The following is a 15,720-nucleotide window of genomic DNA, read 5'->3' as shown; positions in this document are numbered from 1 at the left end:
TGTTCTCTATTTTGCAGCTTCTAAATCCCAATTATATCTATGATGGTAAGTTCAAAATGTCCAATAAGTGAAACGAACAATTATAAGTGATAAACGTCTTAATAAGGGGTTGACATGGATTTCTTTTCTCCCAGTACCCCCGGAGATGCTCGTCCCGCTGAGTGACGTGACCTGTGATAAAGGGGAGTGTGTCACTCTGAGGTGTAAAGTGTGTGGCCGCCCCAAAGCCACAGTCACATGGAAGGGACCCGATCAGAAAACACTCACCAACAACGGTCATTTCAGCATAGTCTACAGGTACGGACAAACAAACATAATGTCAGCTAAAAAACAAAAATTTTTGTCTTGCAACATTGGAGATATGCATATATCATGTTATTATTTTGTAAATGTAATTGCTTTGTTTATATATCTCACTTTAATTTATCTATCAAAAATTGCTAATAGAGCCCCTAAAAGGAACATGGTGATGGAAAAAATAAGAGAAGGGAGGAAAAAATCAGTGCTTTCGCATGCTCTTTCAAATGTTTTGCGTTCCCCCGAGAAACTTTGTGTTCATTCGCATAGAATTTTGTGAACTTCAGCAAAGTTTCTTGAGGGAACGCAAAATATTTGAAAGAGAACGCAAAAGCATAGGCATAATTTTTCCTCCCATCTCGGATTTTTCTTCCATCACCATGTCCCTTTAGGGGCCTCCTTAGAAAAATAAAGATATTAGTTATTTCTCCCGAAGGCAAGAACAAAATACTGATTTTATTTTATTGCATTGCATTTCATTGCATTGATTAAACTCAGTTTTTGCTAATCTAATGTTTTTGTTCGTATCATAATTCCCTTTTTTCATCACAGTGAGACTGGCGAGGCCACGCTGCGTATCGTAGGTGTGACCTCAGAGGATGATGGCATGTACACCTGCATTGCAACGAATGACATAGGCAGTGTGACATCATCAGCCAGTCTCAGAGTGTTGGGTAAGAATATGTTCCTATTCCAACTGGCCTTGCAAAGGTTCTACCTAGTGTTTCTAAGATTCAGCTAAGCAAGGTTTTTAACCTAAGTTAACTTGACTGTCTTTCACAGGAACTACCAGCGATGGAATCCGGGTCATGTGGAAAGACAACTTTGAGTCCTTCTACACTGAGGTAGCAGAGCTGGGCAGGTGAGACACATGGGAATATATATTTTCCACATCATTTTGATATCAAATGGATTCATTTATAAAAACATTGCAAGGGAATCCATTAGAAACTACATGGAGGCACACTTTTAAAGAACATTAACACAAATTGCGTGCATTTTAACTGCAAGTTTTAACTGCAAGTAAGGGTAGAGTGCTGTTTTTGTCAAAAACATGTAAATATAGTTTATGGAGAATCGACTGTGGCAACATCGTAATTGTGATAATGTTGTTTCTTTCTCTTAGGGGAAGGTTCTCTGTAGTTAAACGCTGTGACCAGAGGGGGTCAAAGCGGACCGTGGCGGTCAAGTTCGTGAATAAGAAACTCATGAAGCGAGACCAGGTCACCCATGAGTTCAGCGTCCTACAGAGACTCCAGCACCCTCACCTAGTCAGACTACTGGACACCTTTGAGACCTCCAGCAGCTATGCACTGGTCCTTGAGATGTGAGAGCACACACACACACACTTTAATCTCAAAGTGGACTGTTTCACACTCAAGAGAAGTTCCTGAGCATCAGTGTTGTGTGATTGCACAGGTCTGATCAGGGCCGTCTTCTGGACTACATTGTGAGCTGGGGGAACCTCACTGAGGAGAAAGTAGCCTTTTACCTCCGGGATATTTTAGAAGCTTTGCAGTACCTGCACAACTGCAGGATAGTTCATCTGGATTTAAAGGTCAGTGTTACTTGTTTTTTCATTGTTTGTATAGATAGACAGACAGACTACCATTCAAAAGTTTGGGAGTAATATTTTTTTATCTTTTGAAAGATGTATTTCATGTGCACCAAGGCTGCATTTATCTGATCAAAAATACTGTAATATTGTGAAATAATATTACAATTTAAAATAACTTTTATATTTGAGTAAATTTTAAAAAGTAATTTATTCCTGTGATCAAAGCTGAATTTTCAGCATCATTACTCCAGTCTTCAGTGTCACATGATCCTTCAGAAATCATTTTGCTGCTCAAGAAACATTTCTTTTTTTTATCAATGTTGAAAACAATTGTGCTTCATATTTTTGTGCAAACAGTGATACGTTTTTTTTCAAGATCCTTTAATGAATAAAAAGTTAACAGAAAGAACAACATCAATTTTATATCTATATAGTATTAATATTATAAGTATTAATAAATAAACATTCATTTGAATGCATTACTGAATGTTATTCTTTCTTTACTGTTATTGTCTTTATTTCTTTATGATTACTATTTTGTTAATGTTTATAAGTAAATCACTTTGAATTAACAAATTTTATATATTTACTAATTATTTATATTTTTAGTTTTGTTTTTTTTTTTAATTCGCATGCTAATTCAAATATAATGTAATATTAATATTATAATATTAATTTGAAATTTCCCACTTTCTGATCAGCCTGAAAACCTTGTGGTGGAGCAGAGCCCCTCCCAGCCGATGGTGAAACTTACGGATTTCGGCGACGCGGCGCAGCTGAACTCGACTCCCTACGTTCACCCTCTGCTGGGTAGCCCAGAGTTCGCGGCCCCCGAGCTGGTTCTCGGGGACCCCGTCTCTCTCTCCTCTGACCTGTGGAGTCTGGGGGTGGTGACGTACGTGATGCTGAGCGGCGCGTCTCCGTTCTTGGACGAGAGCGTGGAGGAGACGTGCCTCAACATCTGCCGCCTAGACTTCAGCTTCCCCGACGACTACTTCCAGGGCGTGAGCCAGGCGGCACGGGATTTCGTGTGCCTGCTTCTCAGGACCGAACCTTCCAAGCGGCCCCCGGCTGCCGCCTGCCTGCAGGAACCCTGGCTGAGGCCCGGAGGTGGCCGTCGCTCGGCCGAATGCATCGATACCTCTAGACTCATTTCCTTCATCGACCGGCGCAAACACCAGAACGACCTGCGGCCTCTCGGAGGCGTAAGGGCCTTCCTGCAAAGCAGGCTACAGCCCAGGATCTGACCGAGAATCGCGATCTCATCCTCTTTCCGATGCCAATTTAGAAGACTTCAGTCCTGAGCCTATCAAAATGTGTGCCGACAACCATATCGGAGCCTTCGTCAGCAGACGATATTAAAGATTGATAGTCCTCTCCCAGTTTGCTGCTGCCTTGTTTCCAATTTAATTAAGACTTGTAAGCAGAGATTAAAACAATGGAATATAAATATAAAAATATATATATAATATTTCTTCGATTTGCTGAATGATCAACAAATCCGATTAAGCGGACTAATATTTTGTGTAGAACAAACGTACCTGCACAAGCGTGGGTTTTGAAGAAAGCGATGCAAATGCAATTTAGCGAGGAGAACAACTTTTTCCCTTTCTGTTTTGCCTGAGCCAGAGAGCAAGCGGCTGTTTTTGTGCTTTTACAGTGTTCGACTCGATTTCTTAACGAACCTTTAGACAAAAACGAACAGCGCATAATACTTATATGACATGTTTTCAGGTACATCTTTCAATAAAAATCAGTGTGAATGAACGCAACACACAAATCGTGAGCAAACGAAGCATTTTAAGTGGAAACTTGTTTTGGTCTCCTAGTGTAATTAGTTGCTTATTTCAATGATGATGATGATGATGATGATGATTGCGCCACATTTAGCTGCGGAATTTTTACAGGCTGCAAGTTCAACCTCTTTTTTTTTTTTTTTTTATTTACTACGACTAGAACAAATTGTGTTGTGCAATCTACAGATGTATACGCCTTATTCTGTACTATGTGTCTGCCCTGTTTCTTTCCTTCTTTTTAAATGCAATGTCACAAGGGTGGAGATACATAGCCATAGGGCGATGGGCTTCAGACAGGACGGCATTGAAGAATGACTGAATACTGTAAATGCACTCACGTTGTTTCCGGTTCTTACCACGTGCAATGTTGCGGCTTCGATGGTTTATGCAACTGTTTATGAAGACACATCTGTTAAACCTTTAATAAAAACGTAGAATAGCACGTACTTGGTACTGCAGTTCTGCTGTTGTTTATTTAATCCGGTCTTTTTCAGTAAGTATTAAAGCCCTGTTATCATTCGGGGTTGTTGTCTACATGGCACTTACGCTAGTCACTTTTCTGTTGATATACATATTGGTATGCCAAAGCTCTCTTTGCTTTATGAGAATGAGTTTTTTTTTTTTTTTCTTCTTCTTTTCGGTCCCCTGCACACATTTGACTCCTTTAAGTTATACGCTACGTAGCTGTGACTGGTTGTTTACATAGCTTTACAACTGTTTTTCTTCATTTACTTTCCTTTGTGTCCATGTTATTGATGTTTCGCACATTTTACGTTTTGCTTTTCTGCGCATTTTTGGAGCGTTTCTGAAATGCACCTCCCGTTTAGACTCGGCAGTCCTTTGACATGGAAATAATTTCGCATAGCAAGATATCATGGACAAAAATGTGAAGCCTTTAAATTATGATATTTATCTCGCTCGTCATATAGATAGTTTTAACGCAAATGTAAGTCATTTTAGTTTTAAGGCCTGGGATAGTTTTTGTTGACAGATTAGTCGTAAGATGCTCTCAACAATTTAAATTGTCACTGGAACGATGTTGGTATGCAGTTTGTAACCACTGGCCTGTTCTCATTTCCAGTGATCCTCGCGTCATACGTCAGTCAACTGTTATCTTTGAGATTTTGAAGCGTATTGAAATGTTTGAGTGGCGGGCAGTGACTCTTTCCCGGTAGGAAGGAACATTGTTGATTCATCTGTATAGACCCATATAATGTCCCCCTAATTTATTTGTCATTGTAAAGTTGTACAGATGCCTTTACAGCGTGGGAACTTGGACTGGATACATTTTTTTAAAGTGTTTCATTGAATGTCTAATTTTAGTTCTGATCTCATTGTATTTTAATGTATGTATTATCATTTTAGACTTGTTTTATTTGGATTATTTTATACGTTTTGCATGTGTATATTTCTTTGTACAGAAACCATAAGTGTTTACGCGATATGTGCTGTAAATATTTTCAGTTTTGTCATCAGTTATTTTGGAATTAAACATATGGAACATTCTCATGGCTGCTGTGTTTGGTTTATTCTGTTTCGGTTTTTATTCGTGAGCAATAGACCTTATTCAGTGCAGCGCCATGACGGGTAGGAAAGCGAGGCTGTGAGGGACACACTTGCCATGTTTTTCACTGGAATCCGCTGTAAAAAATATTTTTGCATCGTTTCATTAGCAGAACAATCCAAAAACGCATGAAATAACAGTACAACCCACTGAAGAGATATGTCTATCCCTCACAGCCTTGCTGTCATTCCTGGTGTTGTGCCGAATTCGACTCCCTGCCAAATTATTACCCCCCTCGTTGAAGTCGCTATCTGATTGCCTAATCCTAACCCCACCCCTATTCCTAACCCCTCCCCCACACCTAATCCTAAACCTACCAATACTAGGGGTGTAATAATTTGGCAGGGGTAGGAATTCGGCACCACACTGGTAAAAATCAAAGATGGCACTGCTGTGAATAAGGTCTATGCATATTAAAGTTTTGAATGTTCAGGTTGGGAAGCGAAAATCACTTCCATTTATAAATGGAACTTGTAATGGCAGCTGCAGTGACGCAATGACTTTTGCGATTGGCTCTTTAATTTAGAAGGCGGAACTTATTCCTCCATATTGCATTCTGCGCTTTCTCCCATTGATAGTAATATGAGTGAACCGTCTTTGTATATCTAAATTCTTTGATATTACTTTTGAATGGGGAAAAAGTACAGCGCACATTGTATCGGAATAAGTCCCGCCTTCTAAATAAAATAGCCAATTGCTGATTGGTAAAGTAAATAAATCGAATTCCCCAAGGAATAGGGTCTCCTTTTGGACCCCGAGCGGTCCCATTGGTTCAACAGGCTTTTAATGGGTAGTATTTCTAATCACCAGATTATAATTCCTGCAAAATTATGATTTATCTAGGTCAGTGGTTCCCAAACCTGTCCTGGAAGACCCCCAGCCCTGCACATTTTGTATGTCTCCCTATTTCTGACCCAACCATTTCAGGTCTTGATATCTCTACTAATGAGCACATGAGTTGAAGGTGTGATAGATGAGGGAGACATACCTGTCCTCCAGGACAGGTTTGGGAACCACTGATCTAGCTTAAATGCATTATAATGACCATTAATGTCTTTTAAATCAGTGGTTCTCATCTCCAGTCCTCGGGACCCACTGCTCTGCACATTTTGTATGTCTCTCTTATATGACACACTCAATTCAGTTCATGCAGACTCTCCTAATGAGCTGATGATCTAAATCAGGTGTGTTAAATAAGGGATACATACAAAATGTGCAGAGCAGTGGGTCCCGAGGACTGGAGTTGAGAAACACTGTTTTAAATTACATGGTTCATATACTAGTATATAACTGCAGCTATAGGTTGTGAAATCAAGCATTTCTCATTCTTACTGTTTTTTAGTTAGCTTATGTAGTAGCATGGCATGCATCTACCCGATTAGTCTGCTAGCTTAGGTTATATTAGGTATGTTTTTTGCTTCCAATACAGTTCCCAATTACAGTGGGTACACTCTAAAAATGGCTGGGTTAAATATGGACTGGGTTAAATATGGTTGTTTTTACCCAGCATTTTTTAGAGTGTACGGAAAGTATTCAGATCCCCTTAAATGTTTCACTCTGTTATATTGCAGCCATTTGCTAAAATCATTTAAGTTCATTTTTCCCCTCATTAATGTACACACAGCACCCCATATTGACAGAAAAACAGAATTGTTGACATTTTTGCAGATTTATTAAAAAAGAAAAACTGAAATATCACATGGTCCTAAGTATTCAGACCCTTTGCTGTGACACTCATATATTTAACTCAGGTGCTGTCCATTTCTTCTGATCATCCTTGAGATGGTTCTACACCTTCATTTGAGTCCAGCTGTGTTTGATTATACTGATTGGACTTGATTAGGAAAGCCACCCACCTGTCTATATAAGACCTTACAGCTCACAGTGCATGTCAGAGCAAATGAGAATCATGAGGTCAAAGGAACTGCCTGAAGAGCTCAGAGACAGAATTGTGGCAAGGCACAGATCTGGCCAAGGTTACAAAAAAATTCTGCTGCACTTAAGGTTCCTAAGAGCACAGTGGCCTCCATAATCCTTTAATGGAAGATGTTTGGGACGACCAGAACCCTTCTAGAGCTGGCCGTCCGGCCAAACTGAGCTATCGGGAGAGAAGAGCCTTGGTGAGAGAGGTAAAGAAGAACCCAAAGATCACTGTGGCTGAGCTCCAGAGATGCAGTCGGGAGATGGGAGAAAGTTGTAGAAAGTCAACCATCACTGCAGCCCTCCACCAGTCGGGGCTTTATGGCAGAGTGGCCCGACGGAAGCCTCTCCTCAGTGCAAGACACATGAAAGCCCGCATGGAGTTTGCCAAGATGGTGAGAAATAAGATTCTCTGGTCTGATGAGACCAAGATAGAACTTTTTGGCCTTAATTCTAAGCGGTATGTGTGGAGAAAACCAGGCACTGCTCATCACCTGTCCAATACAGTCCCAACAGTGAAGCATGGTGGTGGCAGCATCATGCTGTTTTTCAGCTGCAGGGACAGGACGACTGGTTGCAATCAGGGAAAGATGAATGCGGCCAACTACAGGGATATCCTGGATGAAAACCTTCTCCAGAGTGCTCAGGACCTCAGACTGCGCCGAAGGTTTACCTTCCAACAAGACAATGACCCTAAGCACACAGCTAAAATAACGAAAGAGTGGCTTCACAACAACTCCATGACTGTTCTTGAATGGCCCAGCCAGAGCCCTGACTTAAACCCAATTGAGCATCTCTGGAGAGACCTAAAATTGGCTGTCCACCAACGTTTACCATCCAACCTGACAGAACTGGAGAGGATCTGCAAGGAGGAATGGCAGAGGATTCCCAAATCCAGGTGTGAAAAACTTGTTGCATCTTTCCCAAAAAGACTCATGGCTGTATTAGATCAAAAGGGTGCTTCTACTAAATACTGAGCAAAGGGTCTGAATACTTAGGACCATGTGATATTTCAGTTTTTCTTTCTTTTTTAATAAATCTGCAAAAATGTCAACAATTTCTATGTTTTTCTGTCAATATGGGGTGCTGTGTGTACATTAATGAGGAAAAAAATGAACTTAAATGATTTTAGCAAATGGCTGCAATATTACAAAGAGTGAAAAATTTAAGGGGGTCTGAATACTTTCCGTACCCACTGTACATGGTTTAACTTGATGTTTGTTTGTACTTAGCATGACAATTAATTTATTAAAAATGTATTCTATTATTATTATTATTATTATTATTATTATATGCTATAACACATTGCTATTATTGTGTAAAATTAATATTAACTTTTACAGAACATAGTATGTTGTAACAATCCTTATTCTTATAAAAAAAAAAAAGTATGTTTTTAGGCATGTTGTGTTTCCAGTTTGTTTTATTATGCAATACATAGGCATTTATTTTATATTTCAAGCATGTTGTCTGTGCACTTAATGTAATAAACATCATACAATAGTGAAATAGGTTATAATTAGTCAAGACATCATGATAACTTTTGATCAGGCATTACCGCCTGGGTCCTAAAGGAGACCCGATTCCTGGGGGGGACTCAAAGTTTGGTGAACAGCTTTGTAGAATTTGATGTTTCCCCATTCAAAGAGACAGGAGCTGTACTTGCATGACTGAAATAGCTGCCCGAGAGGCATTTCAAAGATGGCCGCTGAGTGAAATGACATGCCTTAAAGGGACTTTGGTAACATGCATGACGTCACCATTTTCACACATTCACAAATGGAGCCGATAATGGTATCATTTTCAAAAACTTGCACTTTGAAATACATTTTCAAATGTTTGCATTTTCAGGCCCCCAAAATGCCATTGTTGTGTAAATGAACGGCCAAAAGGCATAAAAAAGTTTTTAGTTGAGAATGTCACGCAAATGGTCCCTTATGCTTCATTGTGAATCAGCGAACAAACTGCACTGTTTTCAACTAAAAACAGATTATGATTATGATTCCCTCACACATTTGATGTGTACAGACTCACTTGTTAAAAATGTTTATATTACAGAGAAGAAACCATGAGGGTGCTGCACTGATGATCATTTATGGATTTCAAGGTCAGGTGAAACAGGAATAAAACAGGTGTGAATATAATTAAGGGGGTTGATGGACTTTTATTGCATCAAACAGGTGAACACTACAGTGGTTTGCATTGTGTACAGTCAATACGAGGAACAACATGGTAACATTGCACAGTAGTAACCAGTGATGCATTATTTACAGACAGATTTTGCTCTTAAATAACACAGTATTCATTCACAAATACAGAACTGAAGAATGTCTAAATGAGAACGATCCAGCTTGGGCTCAAATCAGTGTATAATATGAACCGCAATGTGAAATCTGGCAATATTAAGACATTGAATATTCATGATGTGAGCCCGATGGACTCATCTGGCTGTATATAAATGCTTTATCTAAATGGAAACTTCTTGCATGACTAATAGAGAACACATTTAACTGAATGCTAATGGGCAGAATATAGCATCTGTTGCTGAATTTATATATATTCCTGTCTGTGAGAGTGTATTGCTGAATCAAATGCCTGTCATAAGGCTTTTGAATTAGTCATGTCACCATAATAATGACATTATCATTATCAAAGTCAGCAGATGGGTTTGCTCAGAGCTCTGGCGCATGCATGATAATATAGTCTGGTATGTTTTATGCCCAAGCAGCAATATCTGACTCACGCTTATTAACGCACACTAATCTCCATACATGTGTAGATGGATAACTGAGAAGCAAACATGCTCTACTATGATGTCTTGTAATATTGTGGGTTTTGCCTGATTTACATACAGTAGCGAGACGTAATATTTCAGCATTGTACCCAAACCCTTCACTTTTGCCCTGTGGTATAGCTCCTTTACATATCTAAAATCTCATATTGAATTTTTTCCTTTAAATACTAATGGTCATAGTAGTCAATTAAATAATTCAACAAAACAAACATGAGAACAAAAAAAAATAAGGTTTATGTAAATCTTAATTTACAGAGTACAAAAACTTAAGACTTGAGAGAGCAGGTTTAATTCTTACACAATCTGTGGTATTTCATACATATATAATTTTCCAGCGCAATATAGCCAACACATTATAATCGTTCCACCTCAAGGTGATAAACCATTGGTTGTGTTTGCATTTGTATATTTGCCTGTTAGGTCACTTTAAGCTCCAGGTTTCATGACCAAACCACTTCCAGCCAATTCATTCTTGACGATTAAAGGCTCATTCCAAATTTCAGTAACTGCTGGCCATTTTTTGGTCTCATAACATGAAAAAAAAATTTTTTTTTGGTTTGTTTTCTACAGAGCCCCACACATGACATGCATGAAAAAAAAAAAAAAGTATATCGTGGCCACAAATTAATTCACTCCATGACATACTAATACGTTTTTGTAAATCACGGCCACAATATAATAATTTGTTCCCTTGTTTCGTTTCAATCAAAACGAGGGAATTAATTATTATACAGTGCACAGTTTGATTAAAAAAAGGAGTATTATTATATCATGCACTTGATTTACTTCAATGGGCACCAAACAGTTGAAGGTCAAAATCAGTTTCACTGCAGCTTCAAATTGTTCAACACGATCCCAGATGAGAAATAAGGTGAAATCTTATCTAGTGAAACCATCGCTCGTTTTCTGAAATAAAATTGAAAATTATAGTTTTAAACAGAAATGCTCATCTTGAACTAGCTCTCTTCTTCTTCTCTATTAGAATTCCAGCAGTGTAGACACTGCTAAGTGTATTACTGCCCTCCACAGGTCAAAGTTTGAACTAATTTTTATATGCAATATGCTAGTTCAATAGTATACAACAATTAGTTCAAACTTTGGCCTGTGGGGGGCAGTATTACGCTTAGCAGCGTCTACACTGCTGGAATTCTAATAGAGGAGAAGAGGAGAGCTAGTTCAAGATGAGCATTTAAAGTTAAAACTTCAATTTTTTTCATAAAATGAGTGCTGGTTTCACTAGATAAGACCCTTATTTCTCATCTGGGATCGTGTTGAAATGTGTTGAAGCTGCAGTGAAACTAATTTTGACCTTCAACTATTTGGTGCCCATTGAAGTCTACTATAAAGGAGAAAAATCCTGGAATGTTTTCATCAAAAACTTTAATTTCTTTTTGACTGAAGAAAGAAAGACATGGACATCTTGGATGACATGGGGGTGAGTAAATTATCTGTAAAAGTTTATGTAAAAGTGGACTAATCCTTTAAAAGGAGGGAATGAATTAGTAAATCGTGGCCACGATATATATTTTTGTCAGCATTTCATGTACAGGCCTCCATAGTTTCCTGTTATATACAGAAGCTTGGTTCCGCTGTAGTGACAAATTGGGTCTCCCGCCGAAATCAGGTCTACATTAGGACCCCACTGATCCCACTGTTCAAATTGCGTTTTAATAAGTACTCTATTTAGTGCCTGCTTACATACAAAATCTTATGATAAATGCTGTTTCAACTACGTTATAATGACAATTTATGTCTGTATAAGTTAGCTTATGTACTAGAATAGCATACAGATACCCGATTAGCCTGATAGAGTAGTTTATACACGTACATGTATTCACAAATCATCTGTAATGTAATTGTGTTAAGTGTTAAATGTCCAAATATTTCAGTTATAAATAAAACAAATTAATGATGTTCAATTATTCACTTAATAGGCTATTATAATTATTATTAACAGTTAATCAAGAGTACAAAATGTACGTTCAATTTGTTTTATTATGCACTAATTTGTTTTCTTAAGCATTATATAGTAAGCTATATGGGTATTTTAAATGAATATCATTCGTATATACTTCGGATAATCATTAACTGACTGTGGGGAGACTTGATTTTGAGGGAGGACCCGATTTGTCATGACACCGCCATGTGATAAAAAATAAGGACATTTTTTATGCCTATATATTGCGAGTTATAATATCTGAACTTGTGATTGCGAGAAATAGTCAGAATTGTCAGAAATACTTTTTTCTCTCACAATTGTGATATATATAAACCTTTTTATTTTTTTATTCCGTGATGGAAACAAGCTTCTATAGTTCAATGAGAGTGACTAACAGTTGTTTTGAATTGTGAAGACAGTGGTCTGTATCTGTTCAGCCAACCCAAAAGAATCAGATTTTGATCACAGAGACAGACTGGAGTGGTTCTTTACATCTTAAAATATTTAATAATTAAACAACCTTAATCTCAACGGAATGCTGAGAACTGTCATAAATCTAACCTAGGGTATTTTTAAAATAAATTATTGGTCCTAAAACCTTCTTCTTTCCCCATCCTGGTGTTCCTCTATCCCTTTAGCAGAAAGTATGGAGTGCTGTCTGACTGGCTGCCTTAGTGTGTGATCATTCCCAAAAGTAAGGTAAAACACAAAACATAAGACGCATCCTAATATCACTATATTAGACATTTGAGATAGTTATATTATGATGCTGAGAGCGTGTGCCTGTGAAGTGTGTTTCTGGAATACTGAGTCCTGAGTGTGTCTGAGTCCTGTGGCTGTTTGTTATTTGAGGTCCAGTCAAGGAGTGTAACCAGCCAGATTCCACCAATAAGACGATATTTGCCATAAACACAAAATTGAGTTTTACATTCCTCCTACTAGTGACCCAAAGGAACCAAAACTTCAGTGGAGATGTGTATTTGGACAGAGGGGGGCAGTGGACACCACTTTTTTATGCATATGGTGTGAACAGATATTCAGAAGGCACTGGGGTTTGGTCGGTTTGGTGGAAATCAGACTCTAACAAACCTGCAAAAGACCTGATTGACATTGTGGTTTAGATCTGCAGTTCTCTACTTGCGCCGTCCATGATGGTTGTGCATGTCTTCCATGGTGACTCTGCCCCACACGCCGATCACAAACGCCTCGATCTCACACTCGTTTACACCACGAGCGATGCGGAAGTAACCGTCCTCGCCCCAGTTCTTCCCCCATGAATTGGCTCCAATCTGTGGAGTGAACGTTTAAAATGTGTAAAAGCTGCTGTTGAACAGAAAATAAAACTTCATATCAGCATATCAGACGGATATTAGTTCTCACCCAGTATTTGTGTGTTCTGCCACTGTAGTCTCTCTCCTCTCCCCATCTGAAAAGTGCAATAAAATTCAATGTGCTATCGTACATTCACTAAACATTAGAATTCAAATCAACTGTCTAAAAATAGGAATCATTTTTTTTGCAGAAGGTGAAGGGAAAATGTACACATCCAACCAAAGCTACATTTTTTTTTTACCCAAATGCAATCAATTTTTACCAGAAAACATTTTTTTTTACCAGAAAATATATATATATATATTTGTTTTTACCAGAAAACAATTGAGAATTGTTGATTTTAGCAGTGAGGAATATTCACACCAGACAGCTTTCTATGGAAGCTTGTTTCTGCCATGAAATAAAAAAGGTAATTGTGACTTTTTGCCATGAGATAAAGTCAGAATTGTGAGTTATAAAGTCAGAATTGTGTGATATAAAGTCAGAATTAAGTGAGATAAAGTCAGAATTGCGAGTTATAAAGTCAGAATTGTGTGATATAAAATCAGAATTGCGAGATATAGTCAGAATTAAGTGATATAAAGTCAGAATTGCGAGTTATAAAGTCAGAATTGCGAGATATAGTCAGAATTAAGTGATATAAAGTCAGAATTGCGAGTTATAAAGTCAGAATTGTGTGATATAAAGTCAGAATTAAGTGATATAAAGTCAGAATTGAGTTATGTCAGAATTGTGTGATATAAAGTCAGAATTAAGTGATATAAAGTCAGAATTGCGTGATATAAAATCAGAATTGTGAGTTATAAAGTCAGAATTGTGTCATAAAGTCAGAATTGCGAGATATAGTCAGAATTAAGTGATATAAAGTCAGAATTGCGAGTTATAAAGTCAGAATTGTGTGATATAAAGTCAGAATTAAGTGATATAAAGTCAGAATTGCGAGTTATAAAGTCAGAATTGCGAGTTAAAGTCAGAATTGTGTTATAAAGTCAGAATTGCGAGATATAAAGTCAGAATTAAGTGATAGAAAGTCAGAATTGCGAGTTATAAAATCAGAATTGTGTGATATAAAGTCAGAATTAAGTGATATAAAGTCAGAATTGAGTTATAATGTCAGAATTGTGTGATATAAAGTCAGAATTGTGTGATATAAAGTCAGAATTGAGTTATAATGTCAGAATTGTGTGATATAAAGTCAGAATTGTGTGATATAAAATCAGAATTGCGAGTTATAAAGTCAGAATTGTGTTATAAAGTCAGAATTGCGAGATATAGTCAGAATTAAGTGATATAAAGTCAGAATTGCGAGTTATAAAGTCAGAATTGTGTGATATAAAGTCAGAATTGAGTTATAATGTCAGAATTGCGAGTTATAAAGTCAGAATTGCGAGTTATAAAGTCAGAATTGAGTTATAATGTCAGAATTGTGTGATATAAAGTCAGAATTAAGTGATATAAAGTCAGAATTGCGATTTATAAAGTCAGAATTGAGTTATAATGTCAGAATTGTGTGATATAAAGTCAGAATTAAGTGATATAAAGTCAGAATTGAGTTATAATGTCAGAATTGTGTGATATAAAGTCAGAATTGTGTGATATAAAGTCAGAATTGAGTTATAATGTCAGAATTGTGTGATATAAAGTCAGAATTGTGTGATATAAAATCAGAATTGCGAGTTATAAAGTCAGAATTGTGTTATAAAGTCAGAATTGCGAGATATAGTCAGAATTAAGTGATATAAAGTCAGAATTGCGAGTTATAAAGTCAGAATTGTGTGATATAAAGTCAGAATTGAGTTATAATGTCAGAATTGCGAGTTATAAAGTCAGAATTGCGAGTTATAAAGTCAGAATTGAGTTATAATGTCAGAATTGTGTGATATAAAGTCAGAATTAAGTGATATAAAGTCAGAATTGCGATTTATAAAGTCAGAATTGAGTTATAATGTCAGAATTGTGTGATATAAAGTCAGAATTGAGTTATAAAGTCAGAATTGAGTTATAATGTCAGAATTGCGAGTTATAAAGTCAGAATTGCGAGTTATAAAGTCAGAATTGAGTTATAATGTCAGAATTGTGTGATATAAAGTCAGAATTAAGTGATATAAAGTCAGAATTGCGATTTATAAAGTCAGAATTGAGTTATAATGTCAGAATTGTGTGATATAAAGTCAGAATTGAGTTATAATGTCAGAATTGCGAGTTATAAAGTCAGAATTGCGAGTTATAAAGTCAGAATTGAGTTATAATGTCAGAATTAAGTGATATAAAGTCAGAATTGCGATTTATAAAGTCAGAATTGAGTTATAATGTCAGAATTGTGTGATATAAAGTCAGAATTAAGTGATATAAAGTCAGAATTGCGAGTCATAAAGTCAGAATTGAGTTATAATGTCAGAATTGTGTGATATAAAGTCAGAATTAAGTGATATAAAGTCAGAATTGCGATTTATAAAGTCAGAATTGAGATATAAAGTCAGAATTAAGTAATATAAAGTCAGAGTTGCATGATGTAAAGTC

General features: G+C 37.1%; 2 protein-coding genes across 2 annotated transcripts in view; one reads left to right on the top strand and one right to left on the bottom strand.

Moving 5' to 3' along the window:
- trioa (trio Rho guanine nucleotide exchange factor a) overlaps nucleotides 1-5,156 on the top strand; it is a 129,298-nt gene extending 124,142 nt beyond the window's left edge. The window contains 7 exon segments of the mRNA XM_048201608.1: nucleotides 18-45; nucleotides 135-297; nucleotides 850-971; nucleotides 1,081-1,159; nucleotides 1,424-1,624; nucleotides 1,717-1,855; nucleotides 2,557-5,156. Of these exon segments, the coding sequence (XP_048057565.1) occupies nucleotides 18-45; nucleotides 135-297; nucleotides 850-971; nucleotides 1,081-1,159; nucleotides 1,424-1,624; nucleotides 1,717-1,855; nucleotides 2,557-3,102 (1,278 nt within the window). The 3' untranslated portion in view covers nucleotides 3,103-5,156.
- Nucleotides 5,157-11,422: 6,266 nt separating this feature from the next.
- Nucleotides 11,423-15,720, bottom strand: part of tinagl1 (tubulointerstitial nephritis antigen-like 1) — a 34,316-nt gene continuing 30,018 nt past the window's right edge. The window contains exons 11-12 of the mRNA XM_048201607.1: nucleotides 13,249-13,294; nucleotides 11,423-13,157 (exon numbers count right to left, since the gene is read on the bottom strand). Of these exons, the coding sequence (XP_048057564.1) occupies nucleotides 13,002-13,157; nucleotides 13,249-13,294 (202 nt within the window). The 3' untranslated portion in view covers nucleotides 11,423-13,001. The remainder of the gene's footprint in view (nucleotides 13,158-13,248; nucleotides 13,295-15,720) is intronic.

This window comes from Megalobrama amblycephala, linkage group LG9 (genome assembly GCF_018812025.1).
Source record: "Megalobrama amblycephala isolate DHTTF-2021 linkage group LG9, ASM1881202v1, whole genome shotgun sequence".
Lineage (NCBI taxonomy): Eukaryota > Metazoa > Chordata > Actinopteri > Cypriniformes > Xenocyprididae > Megalobrama > Megalobrama amblycephala.
This window is presented reverse-complemented; position numbering and strand designations above follow the sequence as displayed.